The 22,704-nt window shown below is 34.3% G+C and overlaps 1 protein-coding gene across 10 annotated transcripts in view; it reads right to left on the reverse strand.

The window, feature by feature from the left end:
• Positions 1-1,359: 1,359 nt before the first annotated feature.
• The window catches only part of LOC124162098 (troponin I), a 32,460-nt gene continuing 11,115 nt past the window's right edge, over positions 1,360-22,704 (reverse strand). The window contains exons 1-8 of one of the 10 annotated variants that reach the window (XM_046538488.1): positions 20,131-20,208; positions 19,003-19,020; positions 16,392-16,520; positions 15,613-15,736; positions 11,813-11,913; positions 6,629-6,672; positions 5,446-5,587; positions 1,360-2,341 (exon numbers count right to left, since the gene is read on the reverse strand). In XM_046538488.1, coding sequence (XP_046394444.1) covers positions 2,210-2,341; positions 5,446-5,587; positions 6,629-6,672; positions 11,813-11,913; positions 15,613-15,736; positions 16,392-16,520; positions 19,003-19,020; positions 20,131-20,193 — 753 coding nt within the window. In that variant the 5' untranslated portion in view covers positions 20,194-20,208 and the 3' untranslated portion in view covers positions 1,360-2,209. Of the gene's footprint in view, positions 2,342-3,632; positions 3,845-5,445; positions 5,588-6,628; positions 6,673-11,812; positions 11,914-12,663; positions 12,765-15,063; positions 15,165-15,612; positions 15,737-16,391; positions 16,521-19,002; positions 19,021-20,130; positions 20,209-21,623; positions 21,673-22,704 lie in introns of those variants that run through there. The other 9 variants (XM_046538489.1, XM_046538487.1, XM_046538491.1 and 6 more) reach the window with 9 other exon arrangements.

Raw genomic sequence — 22,704 nt, forward strand, 5'->3', positions numbered from 1 at the left:
ACTCCTCCGTGGGGACAAAATTTGGACTCCACAAAAATATAAATGTTTGATATTCCACGGAGGAAAAATCATTCACCTAGACTAGGATGTGAACCTGGATCCCTCAATTTCTGGCCGAGTGCTTTAAAGCCAGTTTTTCTCTGCTCTCCAGTTGTGGTGCTGTGTTGCATGACTTGAACTGCTAGTCTCATAATATGCTCAGCAGTCCAAGTCAGCAGGCCATCTTGTCCCTTGTAGTCCACAAATTTCCACAGGAGCATTGGTAGCTTAATTGGCTAAAGCACTAGGTCTGAAATCGAGCGATCCTGGTTCAAATCCTGGACAAGGGAATGATTTATCCTCTGTGGAATTTCGCACATTCGCAGGTGACTCCATTAAGTTATCACTGTGGCTACTCCTGGTCTACTAGAATCAAGAAATATAAAATCAAGAGATGCATAATGTGGTAGCTTGGCAACAAGAGGAATCCTGACCAAGCATTGTCACAGTCTACGGTGAATGTGTTATATATTCAATATGAATAATCATACGTACAGTTCTAAGAATTAAATCTTGTATCCATAGGTGCCATTCTAATTATATTGGACCAACACACGTAGAAATGAGGTTTACAGTACCTACCCATGAATGAATTGCTATTTGAAATAAAAAACTTCATCACTGGACCTGAGTTAGAACTCATTTTCTGACATGATGCTTTCCTATTTAACCTTGCCAGTCACTATCCAATTCCTGAAAAAATATGAAAAGCTGCTAAAAAGTAGATGGCCTTGATTTATACCAAACTCTGTCCAACAAAAATAATACCTGGAAAAAATAATCCCTTGGAGCTACCAACTCTAAATAGCTCAAACCAAACTTAGAATACCCCATTAATTACTCACTGTTCTCAAGAAGTTCTCCAGCAGCAAATTGTTGGGCTATGCAGCTGCATGAATGAAACAACTAATTCACCACCTCCTTGATTTACAACATGAGATTCTGATGCATGAAACTCAAGAGATTTCACACATGCAGGCAACAAATATTCTATTCCTAAAGTAAACTCTTTAAAAACAAGGCAAACACTGGTGACTTTCCAGTCTTACTCACTACATTCTGAATAAGCATGCATCATGAACTCATCAACTTGTACTTCAACATATCTGAACTAATATTTACAGAGACACATTTCACTGGAAATGAAAATGTACAATCGTGGGATTTCCTCCAGACACACTACAATAATGCAACATAAAATACACCTGGAATCGATGTCCCATAATAAGAACAAGAAATAAAGGAAAATCACAATGTGTCTAGCAACATTACAAACTAATCTCATGGCTGGGTGAACAAATCAGTACTTCACATCAGACATACACCAACACAGGTCTTATTTTATTGCATCTTACAACATTTTTGTGTACAAACAAATCTGATCTATCGAGGAAAGATTTCTTGAAACACTGGAATCAATACGAGATGAGGTGAACTACAATAGGTACAATGAATAACCTAACTAAGTACAATTCTCCCATCAATACTTAGGATCACAATAATATGTCTTCAAAAGTAGACATACACTTATGGATGTACGTAGTACAATGGAACAGATACACATACATAGACTGTTGAACAGGACCATTGAGGGGAAAAAGGGTGAAACAAAAACGATCAATTCCTACAGGAAACCCCAGATAACGATAGAATCCAGGCTTGGTGAAAAAAATATCGCAAGCCACAAAAAAAGTGCAGCCCATGCAATGGAGGACGACGGATGGATAGGGGACAGTCGGTGGCCGAAAAAGGTGAAAAAAACGTTTCTAAAAAATACCACCAATGCAGGGGTCAGAGAAAAAAAAACAGTTGGGCTACACTTACATTGAAAATGCAGTGGTGGATGGGTCGCTGCAAGGGTTTTCAAAAAAGATGAAAAAAATTGTGCAGTGATCGTACCATTTCCAGAATGACCCCCATGTGCTCCGATCCTTCCTTTGTGTAATTATTCCCTTGATGGTTCTCAGGGAGTGAGAGAGACCTATGTAGTTGGTGCAAAAGTTTTGTGGAAATTAAAAGTTCACATGTTCTCCTCCTCCTCCCTCCGAACCCTTCTCCTGGAAAAATACTCTCCCGCAAGTAAACGTGACAAAATCGATGGTAATGAAATGCACTCGTTGATCTGTGTGTGTGTGTGTGTGGATGTTTGAGTGTATTGTCAACAAGAGACTCATTCGGCGGCCTCAACGACTTCCTCTACGGGCGCTTCGACAGCTGGCTCGGGAGCCGGCTCAGCTGGGTGTTCAGACGACTCCTCCTTTACCTTCTTCTCGTCTCCCTTCTTGGACCAGTCGGGCTTCTTCTGCTAGAAAAGAGGCGAGAGCTTCGATTAATAGGGACTCGGCAAGTAGATTTAAATGGAAGCATTTAAAAAGGCAGCAGTGAGAGCAAATGTTTGGATTAGGTAAGGATGTTTGGAACATAAGCATTAGGTTTTGTAAGATACTCTGTCTCACAGGATTGTGTGGAATTGCGAAGAAATTAAGAATAGTGTTTTAATAGGAGTGGGAAATAAAATGAGGTAAGTATTAAATTATGTGTTAATGAGATATTTTCAATGTAAAGGCTTCTGAACATTCAACGCACTTTTTTCAAATATTTACACTGAGACCAAAAATATTGAATATTCATGTTCAAATTTTCAACATTCAAGTCCTACGTAATTAGTAAGTATGTTGACTGCACTAGATACTTATTGGATTATTTTTAATCAGGTTTTTTTGTGAGAAATTACTAATGCACTACGCATTTTCAGCATATGTCATTAGAAGTTATGCCGAAATCATTAGTTGCTCCATAATTGTGAAGATTAAAATGCCTTATATACATTGGTACTTTATTAAACTCATTAGTGAGCGTGGAGCATGGAAATTTTATTCAATCAAAATTTATATTCAAGTAACAAGCATAAGTAATGAGGTATTTACATTTTCCAACAGTTAGTAATCTCAGTAATAGCATCCAAGTAATTTTTTTAAACATGATAATTTGAAATTATTGAATCTCACCTCTTGTAGAATCATATCAGTGAAGTCGTACTATGACGTATATTTCTCACCAATTCATTTAAGAAGCTGAGCTTTGGCAAGCTGAATGACTACTATATTGCACATTTAAGTATATAAAACTATCGTCAAAAAGAGTAAAAATGAAGAAAAAATAGTTCTTAATTGCCATTACACTCAAAATATTGAAAATACCATCTGGCATTGTAAACATGATTTTTTTAATGCTAAAACTAATTCTAAAACTATAAACTATTTTGCTCCTATTAAATGAAGTGCTTGCACTAAAGCAGAAAAACACTTATGTCTGGCTTAATAAAATTGCCTACGGTAAAACATAACAGGAAATTTCCATCACAAAAATCACAGGAAATTGCACAACAAAGTCAGACATATAGGTGAAAAGAGCAGACTAATAGTGCATAACATGGAAAGTGAAGAACACACAGCAAAACGGAAGTATAAAAGAAAAACATAAGTACTGTGCGTAAAAGTGCTACAGATTCACAAAACACAAAAATGTGTGTAGCTCAAAGAATCAATAAGAGACCAAAACATGGGAATTTATGAGAAAAATGTGAACAAGAATGGGCTTTCTACTTAGATGTAATTGTATTTGTATAGTATGTCAATACAGACTGTATAGTAACATAGAATAGTTGATGAACATAAAGACAGTTTCTGGTTGATTGATTTAAAAAAAAATTGACCAGAGAAAGTTGTTTAAATAGAAGTATTTTTTAAGAGAAAATGGTGTTGTCTTATTTCTTCTGCCATTCTGCCTTCTCCGATTTCTTGGGCTGTGAAAGGACAAGTACAACACACATAAACAATCACATTTCCACAGAGGTTGTATTTTGTAGGTTTCTATTTTAGCTGCATTTTCAGGGCTGCTCTCAAGGAATTTAAGCGGGCCAGGGGCAAAGACAAATTCAAAAATTAAATAATGCATGGGCACTGTTTGATGTAGATCCAATGATAGATCAAAAAATTATCAGCAGTTATCACGCTTATTTTACTATGGTTTTTCCTCCACCAGTACAATCTTTATTACATGATTACATGTCACAGGACAACACTAGATCCTGATATGTCTGCGGATATTTCATAATAAATGAGCAAAGGCAGGAATCCCCCCAAGTAAAATAAGGACATGAAAGCACAAAGGAAGATTTTGTTTCATTAATAATTCCTTAAACTTTTTCCTCACATACTACGTAATGTATGATCTAGTGATAATATGAACCTTTCAAGCATCAGAGTTTAGAAATAACTAAGGCAGGAACTTTTTAAAATGAAAATAACGCAAGAATTTTATTTCCCCAAAAATTGTTCAAGGACCCTGTGAAGTGCTCATAATTAACTAACTTAATTTAATATATATATTGTGCCAAATAATCATTGAGAGAACTACTGATATTTTTTCCTTAATTTTGAACTTTTTATTCGATGCAAAGGATATTAACAAGAAGCTAATCCTGGAATATACTAATGAATGGAAAGATCAAATGTGTCTGAGAGACAAAAGGTCCGTATTCCAGAGAGCAGTCCTTTCTGCCTGATCAAATTCAATGACATGACAAAACATTTACACAGAGGATCATGCAAGTGGTAGATAGAAAAATCAGTCACTAAAAGAATCAACATGAAATAAGAGCATACTAAGATAAAGAAGTTGTTTTCTACTCTATAAATAAAAACAGAGGCAAATTTATCTGAGCGGAAATACAAGTTAATTTTCTGTCACTAGACTAACATGAGATTTTAAGCAATTCTAAATATACAAAAAAGTGCTCCTAAATATTCACGTGGCTCGGATAAATTACAGAAACAAAGTTTCATGAAAAGAATAATCATAATTTTTAAGGAGATCTGTGAAATATACAAAACTAATTTTTACTGTTCATAAAAATCTGCTTTTTCAGCAACCAATTTTGAATCATTCAAATTTGGTTCTGTTAGGTAAGACATTTTTCTACTAAGAAGCATCAATACCTAAAACAAGCTCCCAACCACAAATCTCAAATTATCTCTGCTACGTAAACCCTTATATTTGAGAAGAAAAATATTGATAAGAGAAATTCAACCGCAGTTTACTGCGAGATTGTCATGAATAAAGCCTTTAGATCCTGAATATCCAGAAGAGATCTAATACTTAGTTTCATCTTGAAGAAAGAAATCTAAAAAATAAAACACTGACTGTTTAATATATTCGTCTCTCAAATTTTTCAAGAAACATCGAGAAAGTGGGTCATTCTAACCAACTTTACTGGGTGCTCCGTAAGTAACATAGTGCTCCAATAAAAGACTACCATGACTTACGAAAAAAATGCTTTAAATTAATCAGATTAAATTGACTTATTCTGAGAGCTAAGTTCCACGATTTTTTCATTGCACCCACCTCCTTGTCCTCCTCCTCAAGGGTAAACTCCTTCTTCTTGACCTGTTTGAGTTGGTTACGGAAGTTAAATTCAGCTGCCTTCTTTTGCAGCTTAGCGAATTTGTTCTCGTATTTTGAAACCTTCTTCAGGGTTGGTTTCATGCTGGAAAAGAAAACAAGTTATAATGAATTAAGTGAATGGACTTTTATTTTTCCAATACTGATCCAAAATTGAAGATTTTTATCATCTGAACACTATTTCAAAGTGTAGCTGAAGAAAGACATATGATAGGGCCGCATTGTATAATCAAAGCAATCCCTGAGTAAATGAATTATTTGAGTTTTCTGGCGGAAAGAGATGGCATCCATTGCCTGCATACATTTTGCTTAGGTTCATTTCTTTTCTTAACCAGAGATCTCTTCAGGACTAAATATCCGTGCAACACAATCCTAAGGATGTCTCAGGCAAAAATGATTATTTATGAACTTCCTTACGTCCCAAAATTCAACTCAACCTCTAAGTGACCATTTACTTCCAACATAGAAAGTGTTGACATCATCAAACAACTTACATTCTGACTCTCTCCCATATAAAATAATGAACTGGTGAAGACACTTTTCAAGGCAGCAGATAAAAATGCTGAGAGGCTACGAAATATAATCACTCAATAACTGAGAAAATATTTTTTAATCAAAATCATCGTCTTTATGAGTAATGTTACATGTGAGAATGAATGAGATTGGTCAGTAAAAGTTTTGGGTTGTCAACTAAAGGGAGTAAAAAATAATTTAAAAAAACAAAAATTAGAAAATAAATAGCCCTGACTGAAGTTTATGACTTGCAACATCTCTGACCTGAATATGAAGCAAATGCAACTGCAAGAGTCATCATAATACATACTCCCTTTCTACAAACACAAAGGTCCCTTCTCATGAGGCCACCCTGTGACACCTGCAAATTTTCCATATTGGAACCAAACACAACTGTTTGTGACGTAAAGCCACATCCAGGAGCTTATCTGCAGCTCATCTAATTTATTGTCTGCCACTGATATGATCTATACCATATGAAACAAAGTTCCACTAGGAGACACAGGAACAATTGAGAAGAAGCAATGAGTGGCCTTGAGAGGAGGGACCCTGAGAAAAGATGGAATAAGTATAAAAATTATTATGAAAAGATAAAGAAAGGTGAGGTACTTACAACTTTCCACGGAGATCGTTCACTTGGCTGTTGAGGTCAGAGATCTAAAAAACAACAGGTCAACATCAAAGATTAATTTTGAACACAAAAAGATGTTAAATTATTTTTTTGCTCTTTGATGGAATTTAATATATAATAGAATGATTAAAATTCTTCACAAACATTTAGAATTGAATTTGAAAGCAATAATTGAAAAGCTTATGCATTTAAAATTTCAAGATAAAAGTTGGAAAATTTTGAGGAATTACATCCTTCATTGTAAAGAAATTTCTCAGGTTTTTAAGACAATTAGTCTTATTCGGTGGGTACTTTATAACAAGTTCTATTTATTAATAATTAGACAGTACAACATGCAACATCTTAAAAAACAAAAACATCATGCCATTTGACATTGAAAAGCTGTCAGTAAAAAGTATAAAATGTCCAAAATAGTGATAAAATGGTCATTGTTAAAAGAAAATAAATAAAGTTTTTCGGAAGTTTTTTGTACAAGCGATATTCTAAAGCTTTAAAATTCACAAAATCATAGCAATGTATTTGAAAAAAAACTTAGCAAAGCAAAATATATACATGGTTATCTTCATACCAGCAAAATATAAGCGCACTGTGAGTTTAAAAATTAAACATCAAAGAATAGAAAAAGAGTGAAAGAATTTTTCTAAAATCTATTTTTGTCTTTATAAGTGTGTGTACATAGTGAGGTTAGTTAAGTGTTCCAAGGATAATTGAGTTACATATAATATATTTACCAAAATTCTATATAACAACCATTTACTTGTCTGAAAAAATATATTCAGTATGTAAACAAGAATTAAAAGAAGAGAACTTATGTCAATGCATCAAGATGCTTCGTGGAAAAAAGAACAGAGTACCGTGTGCTGGATCCTCCTATGTAAAGAAGGGTGAATTCAAGTCAGGAAATGTTTTCACATCTGCCAATACAATGTAGACATGATTAAGGTGGATAATTAGGGAGGCAAAGAGTAAAGGAGCAATGGATGCACATGGAATGAAGAATGGCCTGGGAAAAGGATTCCACCTTACACATATCACATCAATCACTATCACTTCACAGAATTTCAGGAGTCTTGTGGTTGTCTTCACATATAGGAGTCAAGGTGGAGCAGAAAAGTAGTAAACAGGTGACAGAGAAATAGTACACTTAGAGAGAGGCAGCAGGAAATTCGTATCTGAATTACTCATGTGTTAATCATCAGGTTTCATGCAGATGTAATTATAGACAATGTAAAAGTTGGTTTAATTATTTTAAATTAAGAATGCCCTGATATGTTCCTCAGTGGAGAGGTCAAATTATATTTCAATCTGATTCATCGTTCTGGTAAAAAAAAACAAAATCCATCTCCAGTCAGCTGCGTGCTTAATCGAAATTTTTTTCTTACTCAGATTGACCATTAAATTTTTCATTACCTTCCTACAACTGTTTAAATTAAAAAGAATGATACAGGAACAAGAGTGTTGTCAATTTTTAAAAATTCAGAGTGGAAAGATAGAAAAGAAATAACAAAATGAAGTAAATTTGCCACAAAGAAGCATTGAAGACGTAATCTCAAAAAAAATTTTTTTACTTACATTTTACTCTTTCTATCATAAAAATAGTTACCGTTCCTCTTGAGTAACAATTTAAGTCCTCAATTACTATGAATGCGGGTTTAAAAAAATTCCACAATACTCTAATGGTGAATGGAAGAGAGGTAAAAATAATGCCAAGACTAAATTTAACTTTCAAGTTGAACTAGAATAGTAGCTAAGAAACCTGAAAGGTATGTGTAACAGCAAGAATTTAATTTGAATTCTAGTAAAAAAATCACTATCTACAGCATCACAAAAATACCCATTTGTTAAACCATATGAAAATGAAATAAATGGAACTTCAAAACTCTAGATAATGATGGGAAACCACCACACGACAGGCCCAAAGGCGACCAAAAATACATATGGGTCTTGTGGCTCCCAATAGGCAAGCATCTACATATGCAAGAGAAACCCCACTGGTCACCACCCACTTTGGAGTGAAATGACAGAATCAGTATAGTCAATGTTATTGATTTTTCTCACTATTAAGTAAAGGTAACAATTACAGGTAAAAACACAATATCTAAACTACCTTGTTTTCTATTGGTAAGCACTACAAAAAATCATTTAATATGGTGCAAATTCCATACTCTCACTGTCTATGATCAGCTGAGAGCAAAAGAGAGAGAGAGAGGCAAATACATATTCATGAAAATTTATTGCAACTTTATAGTCTCAAAATGCAAATTTTTAAGTAAGAAATGAGTCAGCACTCCCTTTATTAGGGATATCTAGAGGGAATGAGTGATATTGAGGGTTTTGGGATCTCAAAAGATGGTCAGGGGGATATATTTGGAGGGATGATGGGGAATAGAAGCAACAAGCACATATAAAGTGGAATGTTGATGGAATAGGTTGGAAAAATGAAGGATTGTACCAAAACAGCCGAGAAACCAGTAAAAACATTTGTTACTCTCCAAAATGGTTTCATATGGGTCAAAAAACAACTGCTTTCATGTTTTTCGACACGATCAATGTGGAATGAAATTTTTGCTACATGATATTTATAATTCCAAAATAAAACATTTTAAGACACAAAAACTATGCTTTTACATGTTTAATGTTTGGAAAGGAAATTGCTTAGCTTTTCTACAAAAAACACACTTTATTGCCGACTAGTTTCGGTTACACTGTACCATTATCAAGACTAGTGAGGTTTTTGACTAGTCTTGATAATGGTACAGTGTAACCGAAACTAGTCGGCAATAAAGTGTGTTTTTTGTAGAAAAGCTAAGCAATTTCCTTTCCAAACATTAAATATGGAATTCTACAAAGTGAAGGCCTCAACAATTGAATTCATGCTTTTACATGGTTTTCATTGAGCATTTTCAATATACATAAAACTTTTCTCCAAGTAACGATAACGAGTCCTTTAAGCTACCATAGAGGGTATTAAGAGCCTATAGATTCTGGCATTTTGATGAGTTAAATATTTTCTTTTTGGAAGAAATGGTGGAGGCATAGAAAAATTCCTCAATAAATTGGCTCTAGGTATTATTTAAAATCCATTATATCTTCACTAACAATATATATGGTGTACAATCTGAATATTTTTTTCTGTAATGGTAAATACAAGTTTTTGCTAGTTATATTGCTGTCTGGATGGGTGAGGAAGGTTTTTTGGAAGGGGGATGTTTCATGGAGGGGGTTTCACATATCCTCAGAATGAATGAATGGTGTTAGATCTCTTGAGTGACACACATCTATGTTCTCGACTCTGCCTCTCACCCTATTATTGGGTTCTGTCGCAACTCAAGGGACAATATCACGGCCCTTGGCAAGGCAAGAAGACTGCCAATGCCAAGGTGACAACTCAAACCTCTTTCATGCCTTGGCTCAAGCAACTGTCTTCCTTCACGGCCATTCATTCACCCAAAAAGACATTAAAAACGCCTCTCTATAAACAAGCAAAGTCGTTCACACAAGACACGGTGATACCATACTTTGAGGGTGATAAAAAGAGCAATAAAAAAAGGCAAGACATTATGATTTAACTCAAATATGAAAAATATGAATGATGAAGAAAGAGGATAATTAAGGGATTGCATGTTATCACAATTGGATTTGGAATACAAAGTTGAGGACGATTAATGTTCCACTTTACACTGCTTTCAATTGCAGGTTCAAAGATAAAATTCCCCCAATTGAGGCAGAAAGCTATATAATGTATAATTATTTATAACCTAAAAATTCCATGATTATTCTATTTCAGAGAGAAAATGGTATAAAAATATTTCAAAATACTGTAAACTCCCAGCATACACATTCAGACATAGACATTGAAAGAATTTGTAAAATAAAAAGTATGAAAAATAGTTATAAAAACCAATCCACTGGTGTGTGAAAACAAATAAAAATGAAAAACTGTTTAACATGCAAATACATCTCAATCTTTCACATTAAGAGGCTTCTATTGAATGGCATCTGTTGACTAATGATGTTTAGAGATAAATTGAACCATAAGGTTCTTGATGGATGATGTCTGATTCCAGTCACATTTTTATAGTGATACATTCACTGTATCATTGAAAAATATGAACCAAGTAATATGCAAGAGAAGTTTATAAAAGTGGTTAATATAAATAAAAATTCATTAACTATCTAGTTAGTGGAATATTGAGGTCCTCGCCAACAAAGGGGACTATTGGTGCTTGGAACAAAGGAGAATGTGGGTGAGAGAGGAGTTAGGATTATTGGTATGTGATGTGTACAATCCATCACCCTTCAATGCAACCAAAGCATTGAATCAGGCATTGATGGAAATATCCCACTAAATTCTTTCGCAGTTTGTTTCCGAGTTAGAATATGGATTTTGCACCACACATAAAAAAATTTTTATTAAAATTTCGTAGTTTCACAGTGAATTCATGTAACATACACAAAACACGTGGGCTTCCCATATCAACACGTGCATTTATATTATGACATAACATTCAGGATGACTCTAAGATGTTTGTGTACGCATATGGTTCACAGTCCGGAAATGCTAAGTAACACTCTAAAAGGGGACTAATGTTGTCTATCATGAGACAATTATGCATATGCTTTGGTTTACTAGTTTTTGTTAGGTGCTGATGAGCTTATTAAAACCAGCCCTGGGATTTGTAAATTTCTTGTCTATAAGAAGCAACTGAATGAAAATTCTCTCTGCCTATGAACGTTTGTTTCCGACAAATGAATTAGAACAACATGATTATTTTTTCTCGTGAAAAATTTCAGTGTATGCAACCTATTATTCTCTGTAAATATTTATAATAAGATTTCTGTTCAAAAACTTATGTACAGGAACTTGGATAAGCAAGTGTGCAATGAAATTCCAAACAATAAATACTGCACCAATTGACATCATTAGCACCTGATGGTTTTCCCAGCAATTATTGACCATTCATTATTTTTTTGGGTGATAAAAATAAGAATTTGGTGGATGATGTCATTTACATGTATGTTTTCTCCCTCATAATGATGGCATGAGGATACAAAACACTAGCGTAGGGCTCTCTAGGACAAGAAATCAACAAATGGAATCCAGGGCTGGCGGGATTGACAAACTTCACTGTGTAAACAGAAGGCAATTACAGGGAGACACTATACCTCGTAATCTTTCTTTCTCACTTCATATTCCAAATCCCATTTCTGTGACTCACACAGCATTACACGATCGAAATAGTTCTTCAAGATCGACTTGAGTTGCGCTAAAATGTAAATTGTTAGCACAATTTCATGAGTTAAACAGCAAGTAATTGTATGAATGTAATCTCTTAAACTTCATAACAAGAAAATGTCTACAATGATAGATAGCATCATAACAATTCTCTCTCTGTCTCTAGAGTAAACAATTTCAAAATAATCCTTAAAAGACTTCAGGACATTTTACAAACTCTTTCCAGGAATGTATCCCCCTCCACAAAGTCTCCCTGAAAGCAAGAATGAGATGGGACGGACGTGCAAGAGAAGGCCTCGGCGAGACTCTGTAAAAATGAGTTCCCACCAGGTAGGGTGGGGTATGGGACGAAGATTTTCAGCGGAACAATGATTGCTTCAAAAAGGAATGGGTAGAGAGAAAGGAGGGGTTAAAGAACTGGATGCCAGTGGTATTCAACTCATATTCACATATATACGTGCATGATTGTATATTTATATCTGTGTCGTTATGCTAGACACATAGATATATGTATACATCTCTATCAAGCTGATATATATGTAAATATGCACATGTATGCATATAAAAATATACAAATTATTACATCATAATCAGTGGAATCAATTGACATGGCTGAGTGATATCCTCTCTGCTTTCAGCTGCTCTATCATGGCTTTGAATGCCAGCTTTATTTGTCATCAACGTGCACAACACGAACAATAATAAAATTTAAAATAATATCAGGGATGATAAAGATTATAGTAAGATGCCAACATAATCAGTAAACCCATAGTTGTTTTACCTCATACGCTCTGAGCTTCATTGCCCATTCAATATCATATTTATCACCTTCTAGATTACATATTCTGATGTGGTATTCTCTGCAAATAGTCTGAAGCTCGGCTAGAAAAATAGAAGGAACATAAGAGTGAATTGTGATCACTAAACCACAGTCAGCATTTGGAGAGAAGGTGAAAATCCTTCTCAGTTGAAGTCCTTCAGCTCTTCCTCACCACTTTTTGCAGAAGATCTCAATTTTCAAAAAATCCTAATCGATGCCAACCTGATTTCATTTGTCCAAGCACCTCGAATACACCCAATAATGTCACCAGAATTAATTTTTGAAAATCATATTTTATACATTTATTTAGGTTTAAAGGGTAAGATATGATCGGATTACTTCTTCAAAATAACGCAAGGTTCTCAGACTATAGATCAAGCAATGGTGACAAATACATTTATCACCGGAATATAACGAACTATCAAAATGAGATGAAAACCAACATGATTAGAAATCTTGAGCTTTCCCAGTGAATTAATATCATTTTTTTTGACATAATGATTAGGTCCAAGATACATAGAAGATATTTTGAGATTCAAATTATTCCTCGTTATTAGAGCAAAGAGTTTCATACTCACCAAGACGATAAGAAATGATTCAAGATATCAATGCATCCGCAATCATGCGTCAACTCGCTAGGTTGAAAATCTGAGAATTATTCATTTTGACAGTAAAACCCTGATACAAATCTTTATTATTTTTCCATAAAAATGCTTCAAATTGGATCCGCTCATCTGGCTTTAGAATTCCTAATGAATGAAAGCATTTTTAGCTTCTCAAAGGGCGTCAGAGAATGAGTCATTTCTTCAACGTTTAATTCTAATGGTCAGAAGTAAGAACCATAAAAGTTGAACAATATTTCATTTATTTAATTCATTTGATGTATACTTAGCAGAGTAAAAATGCAATAAAATCAAAAATTGAATGCATAAATTTCAAATGATGTCATAAATACTCTGGTTGCACAGAATTAATAGTAAATAGGTGCTAAATATCTGATGATATCACTGGGTGTACTCAAATACATGAAACTGGATTAACATTTCTATCGCCAAATAAAAATGTTTCCTGAATTATTCTTCCTGAGAAAATGTTACTTTGGGGGACAAGCTACCGCCAAAAGTATGTGGCCAGCACAAATATTAAATCAAAGATAATTTGAGCCGGATTTTTTTGCTCAGTTCTGTGCTGAACACAAAGAAGGTAAATTTTCCAAAATATTATCACATGATATACTACTATCACATGATAATTTGGGGAGAGACTAATAACTTAAAGAAATAATCCTTCTCCATTTTACTGACTGTGCTTCAATGAGGTGAACTTATGGGTTAAGAAACTGAAAGTAAAGTGACAGGAAGAGTAAAGAGAAAAGTTAGCAAGAGAATAAGAAAGTATTAGAAGTAAAGAGATTCAAAAGATAGATGAGAAAGAAGAAAAAGAAGAAAGGAGGAAGAAGATAGTGTCCAAGGATACTGAGTCTGGAAAGTGAAGTAAGAAGCAGACTAAAGGGTAATGTTTTAGGGAAGACGTCCCTACCTGGGGTGTCTAATAGAAAACAGAGATAAGAAGGCATTAGCCTCTCAAATTAAGCCTTGGAGAAAGGATATGCGGAGATTATTCTTAGCCCCTTATAAGACTGTGCATGTTATATTTTAAGGGTAAATTAAACCCTTTTTTGGCTTATATATCCATAAATACCTTTAAGCCAAGAATAAAAATGATTGAAAAATGAAGGTTAAGTTCCAATGATATGATAACTAAATTAATCACAAAATATCAAAAGCATACAAATTAGTTCATGTAAACAAAATAAAAAATTAATTTAATACTTATGCAGTTCCACAAGATATCATTAAAATAGTCAACCAAATATTTTTCTAAAAATCTCTGAAATGATATCATATGTATGAAAGCTATTCATTTTAATGATATTTAATGTCAGCCCTCCAAGACTTATTCAGAGAAGAAATGGAAAAGTTTTACAGTAGCACAGAAGAGGAAGAAAATGTGTACTTATTTTGTTTACGACAAAACACACATAATTATAAATAAACAGAGAAAGAAGAAGACTTGTATTAAATATAAATAATATGCATTAAAAGCATTTGTTAAACATAGGATTGTTTGTAGCTTCCAATCTTATGCTCAAAGTAATATACTATACCAAATGATTGACATCCTTCAGATGATACATCAGGCATTGCAGTGCAAAAAAATTAGTTTTAGTTTTGTGAGTTTTTCATGGATAGCATAAATCAAAACGTGATAAAACTGGAAATCTCAGAAAGAAGAAATTAGTTTTTAAATATCCAGCAGGTACAGAAGCGTAGTGCCATACTATAAAAGTTTTATTTATACCTCAAAATCTTTCTTTTTGACTGCGTACTCCAAATCAAACTTCTCATCCTCCAAAGCATTGATCCTTTCGTGATAACCCTTAAGGATTCTCTTAAGTGAATCTGTTTGCAAAATAAAATATATCCATGAACACATGAACAAACATAGCTATGCAAGCATCTTTCGTACTCTTGTTACTCCCAAGAAACTTAATGCGCCAACGAAATACATAAACTTAGAGCTCTTGAGTGATAAATAGCATTTTTCTCGGTTGAAAGGATTACACATCTACAAGTATTACAGCTAATACACTGATTGGGGTGAAAGAGGTGTTTTGATATTTCAAATGCATTCTTGGTAAGGTAAGGATGCACAAATGGAACTATATGCTTATCAGGAAGTGTCTAAATATCAAATTGGAGTTCTTTTTAAATGAAGTTGTACAGGGCACGGGTGGTTAAACCTTTCTAAACTCATTCATTCCGTCATGGCCTGGATGAACTAGAGTGACGATTAGAGTTTGTATGCCAGTATGCTTCTGTGGCATTGGGATATGTGCTCGTCTTTTACCTTCATTGGCATCATCAATGATCTTGGGCTTGCCGCATCGCTCTTCAATGATGCGTCTCCTCTCAGCGGCCTTCCTCTCCTGCTCCTTCTTCAACTCCTCAGCAGCTTTCTTTCTCAACAAGAGCTGTATGAGACAAAAAGGAATTGCAGATAAGTCAGTGAAAGAAAAATATCATTCGAGGAAATGGAATGATAAATAGTGGGATTGCTGCCCAATACTTTTTTCATGCTTCATCTAGGCAAAAGGAAGCATTCAAGTCAATGCCATACTTTGATGAAATATGTTCATAACTGGCAGTGAAGCTTGAAGGGCATATTAAAAAGTTCATGCAATCTTCCAAAGAAATTTAAATCATTGAAAAAATGACAATATATTTTTGAGAGCAAGGTGAAAATCAATTGGCAATGTACAAATATAAGAAAGAGCATAGAATAATAATCAATGAAGAAAGTATGACAATAGTTGTTCTGACAAATAAAGTTTTCAATAAGTTTCTGAAGTATTTCAAGGGATCTTGTGATAATGAGGGTAATTGACCAAGTAATCAATTGAATTCACAACAATGGATCAAATTTAGAATTAAATGTGTGATAGTCTGATACAAAGGAAAGTCAGTCCCAAAAAGCTTTATAGGGCTCTCATGGGAAGTACCTAATTACATAACCAAGTATAATTGACTGAATTCATCCCAATGGAACAGACAGATGATAGTGTTCTGTGGTAAATGAAAAAGATGGAATAATTATCAGGAGGGATCACTCAGTGATCCATTGCTCACCCTGAGTTTCTTCTTCCTCTCTGGGGTCATGAAACCCTTCTTGGCCTTCTTGGCTTTGGAGGCCTCCTCGAGACGCTTTCGGACCTCAGCCCTCTTGCGCTCAATCTCCTGCTGCTTCCTCTTCTTCTCCTGAAATCCAAGCAAATGCGCACGATGACGCATGCAACACATCCAAACCCCAACCCTAGACCCTAATACTATGCTGGTGCTCAAAGAAAGCCTGTTTCACATGATACTTGATTGATTCATCACGATTATTCCAATTGTAGTCAAGCAAAGCCAGTTGATTCCATGCAATTGTAAGTGAGATCAGAATTTAGGTGCTTGAAAGTTTTATTTCAAAGGCTGGGCTAAACTTGTTGAAATAAAAAATTTCCAACTCATCAAATTCCCATCACATCAGCGACCACTCGGAATCAATAATGACAACTGATAGGAATATGTACTATCGGTATAAAACATACCCCCCACAGGTATGGGTGAAGCTAGGAGGTTTCCAAGGAGAAAAATTTGACAATTAAAATTTGAGCTGGACACATTTCACATAGCACTGGCAATCCCTTTCAAAGTCATACAATAATTTCATCATAGGCTTATTTTAATAGGCCTATTTTTTAATTTTTTAGGCTCATTTAAGCTCTGAGGCTTAATTTAAGCACAGGTTTACATTAAAATTTTAGGCTTTTTTAGAATTATTATATACTCTGAGAAGGTTAAATTGAAAATATTTCTAGGGTTGAAACCCTCTCTTGATGCAAGGGCACCCCTCAGACCCTCCAGAGAGTGAGCATTCTAGCAAGCAAATATAATAGCCATCGTGTTCACTGGGCTACAAGTATTAATAATTGGGGTGGAACCGGTTTGCTACTTCCTCCCAATAAAATCAATGAACCTAAGACCAATGAAATTTTTTCTATGAAATTTTTAACAAAGCACTAAGATAGCTTCAAAGAAAAACTAGGCTCATAAATGATAGCCTGTTCTCATTTCCACAATCCTCAGATTTGAGAATGTTTAAGTGCCATGTGAAACAGGTTTGCTTTCAAAATTTCAAATCCACCCAGAAATTTTTACTTTGACAACATCTCCATAGAAGCAGGAGAAAAAATCTCCTTGCAATCCTTGCTCTAGAAAATTCTTCTTAATGAATCAATGTTTTTTGTAGGGGATAGGGGCAACTGCCCAGGGTGGTAGGGTTATACTATGCCATTGGGCCAGCAGCCTATGGCCTTTGGCAGGCATTGGGAAGGGGATTAGGTGGATTAATTAATCCATACTCCAGGAGGAATTTTCCTCTCTACAGCTACAGTTTATGGCATGACTGGTTATTGAAAGAAAAGAAATAATAAAATAACCAAATAGAGCTCGTAAAAAGCAGAGTATACAATATGAAAATGGCTTCTAGATAAATTATTAGTTACCTCATTTCCATATTAGCTGTATTTCTATGGAGAATTGTCACGAAAGTAAAGATTAAGTAAGAAATATTGAAGATATCAATAACTTCAATTACCTAGTTAAAATCTATATGAAATTATCAAGGAACAAGAAATATTCTTTGCAAATTTCCAGAAAAAGGCTCCAATTCTCACCCCACTTTGAATGTGCAAAATATTGTTAACCAGTAAGGAAAATCCCACAGCTAAGGCTACTGAAGGAGTTGATAGATGGGTTATCCTATGAAACGTCACATAAAATGACGAATACCCAGTACTCGGCTGTGATATTATCAAGTTAATGGCCACAATCATGAAACTACTCCCACACCACCAGGAAAGACTTAAGTAACCTTCTTAGTGGCACTGCAAAGGCTATAATGGGAGGACCCACAAAACAATTTTAAATTCTGAGAGAAAAGAGTGGATAATTTTTTTAGTATTTTTACCACTTTATAATTATGAACCGCCAGAATATTTAAAGAAATATTCAGAGAATTTAATTTTAATTCCCATAAAACTTATATCCTGGAATGCAACCACTGAAAATTTTGGCCATCCCATTTGGAAAATTTTCCACAAAAAAAAATAGAATCTGCATCATCGACTCATTGACATACTAATGACTTCAAGCTAACACCCTCTACAGCAATATAAAAATCATGTATGTGCCTTCATCTGAAATGGCATTATTCACTCTCCTCTCACAAAATCAAGGCTTTAGAAATAACTTTGAAAACACAGTCCCAAAAGCAAGAGCTATACAAACCACTGGAACTACAATCCTGTGTTTAATAAGCACGTTAATGGAGATTGTGCCGGCAATCAGGCATTTATAAGTGCCAATGACTGCAATGAGTTATACTCACTTTGAGTTTTGTTGGTGTACAATAAAAGCAAACCTCTGCAAATGGCAATCTAATTTTTGACCATGATTCATTCTGTTTCAGTTATAGTGAGAAGATATCTTTTGAGGTATAAAATTATGAAAAAAGGCCACTCCATTAAATCAATTAGCTGTGTAGTACCATCACAATTAAGCAGTGGCTATAGATTTGAAAACTAATTTTTGACAACTATTTTATCCTCATGAACTGGTTATTTTATATTTGCAACCATGTCACCATTTAGTAGCCCAACATGTTTCTAGAGGATCACGAAAATCCAATACGTGCCTCTTCAATTCTCTTTCTCTGAAAGAAAAATGAGAAACAAAAAATTAGTACTCAATAAATAAAATAATTTGCATAGATATATATACTAAAGTATGTTCATGAGAGACACTGACTTATGCTCAAATTAATGAAGCAAGCTTTAATCATAGTAGATGATTAAATAACTCAAGATAGATGGTCTCATTTAATGGGCATTGCAAGGGAAAAATAATTCACTGATTCCATTCTCTGTGGATTATGAATGAAATTGCATTGCTCTTTATGATGAGAATTACTCAGGCAAAGAAATATTAATTGAGCTTTTAGCAAAGGTTGCACAAAAGACAATGCAAATAAATCATTAAAATAGCTGCGAAGGCAAGATTAAGAAAGTAGAATGTGAGAATTCATTACAAGATTAGGATTTTGCAGGAAAGTTTAAAGTACAATGCCCATATGTAGGAGCTGCAATTGACTGCCCAAGTAAAAATTCCAGCTAGAAATTGGATACCTATAGCAGGATCTAGCTGCATATCATCTGCAACCCAACACATGAACTTTGGAAGCGATTAACTTTTGATTGTGGAAATTTTTTTTGGGTTCCTAACCCAGATGATTTTCAGACTTAGTTTTTGGCGACTTCATGAAAATATTCTTAGTGGAATTGAATGACAAACGTTGATGCATCTAAAAAAATGCTGTTTAACACATTCACTGCAACATCAATTCATTGTAGTTTGGTGAGGAGTGAGGTTCTTTTTTGCTTATTTGTTTAAGCCAATTGGCGTCAGGCAGCTCAGTGATATACACTGGCGTGATGCCACTTGGCATAAACTAAATAAGCATAAAAAGAACCTCACTCCTCACCAAACTACAATAGTGAATGTGTTAAAACATGATTCATTAACTTTGGAGGTGATTAAACTCTTCATTGTGGGACATTTTTATCTTATCTTTGCTCATTTACTCTAACTAAATGCTGTTTCCTGCTAAATCTTACTGAATTCTAGTTGGTTCCTTATAAATTTTGCTAGATCTAGCTGGATCCTGCTAAATATTCTAACTGGAGTTTTTTATTAAGGCGAGGGATACATTTGAAAGCATTATTAATGCAATTCGTAAGGTTCAATGTATGTATGATTATCTTACTGCCGTCTCCTCGTTGTACTCGTCCTCCTCCTCGGTGCTGAGATAGGAACATGAAGCCAACATCAGTCCAACATTAAAAATCAACACATTATTATCTGCAGTCTTAAAACACATGAAAACTATTTATATTCAAATTGGGTGATTATTCAAATTAATGGAATTGCACTCAGGTTGTTGAAAAACACCCACTTTCACTTGAACAGATAAAAAAACAAATTATTCAGAAAAACTGACAGTACACAAAAAACAAACACTGGAAAACATCCAATTCAAGGAAATTTTCAGCAATACTGTTGCTGTTTTAAAATTGTTGATCAATAAAAAAACCTGTGAGATTTCATCACTGTTTATACAACATGGACATAAAACATGCATTTGGACACTCACGTGAAAAAATGATCATAATATAGCTATTCTACAATTCCAAAAATATTTGATCCATAAAAATGTTCCTTGTTTTTTTTTAACATGAAGGAAAAATTTAAAAAATACAAAAAATCTTGAAAAATGTAAAAATGATGTCACTCATACATAATTGGACTGATACATCAGTACAATCAAACATGCATTTTTGTTAGAACACAGATTTAAAGCACTCTTTCTGCAGATCATGCTTAATTATTGAAAATTAAGTTAAAAGCATCAAAAAACCAATGAATTACTTACCAATAACATCACCGGTTAACACAGAGGTAGGTTTACTATGTCCAGTTCAAGTTTTTTGGTTAAAAGCTAAACAAAAACTGTACATAAAGTGTTCCCTAAGAATATGATATAATTTATTTGATGTGAGGCATAGCTTTTACATTTGTGAATAATTAAAGAAGTTTTGCGTGTGCAATCTAAAAAATGTGGTATAGTTGTTGTAATTTACTGTGATTTTGCACACATAAGCACAATCAAATAAATAGCTTATTGCATAACTGCAATATCCTTGGCATGAATTAAGCTATTGTCGTTTCCATGTAGCCAAGCAAAATTTCAAGCCATGCTGAGTAGCATGACTTAACCACTATGAATAGTTCCTGCTGCTTTAGAAACCATTCAGAATGCATTGTATTAATATGTACAGACTCTAAAGATGCATACCCTCTAAGGCATATAGAAATGAGAGCTCAAATCTACAAAAAGCTATCAACTACCAACTTCTCTAGAAATACTTGGCAAATGCAAACCAAGCTGTTATAAATTACTTATTAAAACTATTATACTAGGCAAGTATGCTAAATGAAAACTCTTATGCTGTTGAAGATAATGTTACAATTTTACGTATCGAAAAGAATGGCCAAGCTATGATTTGAATAAACTCATTCATAAATATGAAGGTAAAGAGAAAATAATTATGTTAGTGACAAAAACACAGCAGCAGGCAAAAATTAAGAAAGCAACATATAGAAATTTTCAGACTGAGAGTGAGCCAAAGCCATCTTGACCCTTCAGTTGATGCCTCTGTTGATGGGAAAGTTTATTTTCTGAGTTGATACTCACCTCACCTCATCGTCAGCCATTTTGTTTATGGGAGTTTAACACCTCTCCTCGGACCTGCACAAAGAAGAGAATACAATATTATAGTCAACATCAACAACAAATGCAAGGAGTGAGGCAGGGTGTAATAATATCAATATGCCAGTGGCGCAGCGAGGGGGGATTTTGGGGGATAAACCCCCCTCCCCAGAGCTCATAGAAATTTTTAAGTTTAATCCATTTTACTAAATTGGATTAATATCAATTATACAATAGTGTAACAATTTGTAAAATATCCCCCAGAAAGCTGTAAAACTCACCACTTTGAACTATTTTTCTTAAACATTTTCTGGGTGAGGGTAACACCTTCCGCTTACCCTGGTGGTTATTCCAAACCCCCCAGAATTAGTTGCACCCGATACCCCCTGTATCCTTTATTCTTAGCTGCGCCCCTGCAATACACACTTCATGAATTTCAGAATGGCATTCAAGTCAGAGCAGAGGAAACCACAGAATGAAATTCCCAGATATTTACTGGTCATTATATCTATATTCTGTGTGAGAAACAGTGGAGATCAGGAAATACTAGTTTACTTCTATGAATTTTGCTACTTATTCTTCTATTTTAAAGAGAAGACAGTATTTCTTAGCAGCCTACATAGAGAATATGTGAGCAGGAAAGATCATTGAACGCCTAATGGTAAAAATAAGCTGACTAGGAATCTACTGCATGGATATATTGGGAGATTTAAGTTAAAATGTTTCGAAAATGGTGTCTTTTTTTTATAATGTCTCTTAGAAAATAATGACACATTTAAAAGACCTTTGACTCCTCCTGGGAAATAAGTGTGGGGCACTCAAAGGTTTGGATTCAGATGGTCAGACCTTATCAGCATCACAATCTTTGAGCAATCACACATGGGCATACCCAGAATCAAAACTGGGGGAAGGGGCGAAACTAGCGATTGTCATTCAAGTTGTAACTTTTTTGCACAGAAAACGTCAATGAAACCAAAATTTAATGGAAATTATGACAGCAATTTATTAGTTTTTATGATTATTTGCTTGAAAAAATAATGATTTTTATTTTAGTTCCAAGTCTTAAACTAA

This window comes from Ischnura elegans, chromosome 7, assembly GCF_921293095.1.
Source record: "Ischnura elegans chromosome 7, ioIscEleg1.1, whole genome shotgun sequence".
Classification (NCBI taxonomy): domain Eukaryota; kingdom Metazoa; phylum Arthropoda; class Insecta; order Odonata; family Coenagrionidae; genus Ischnura; species Ischnura elegans.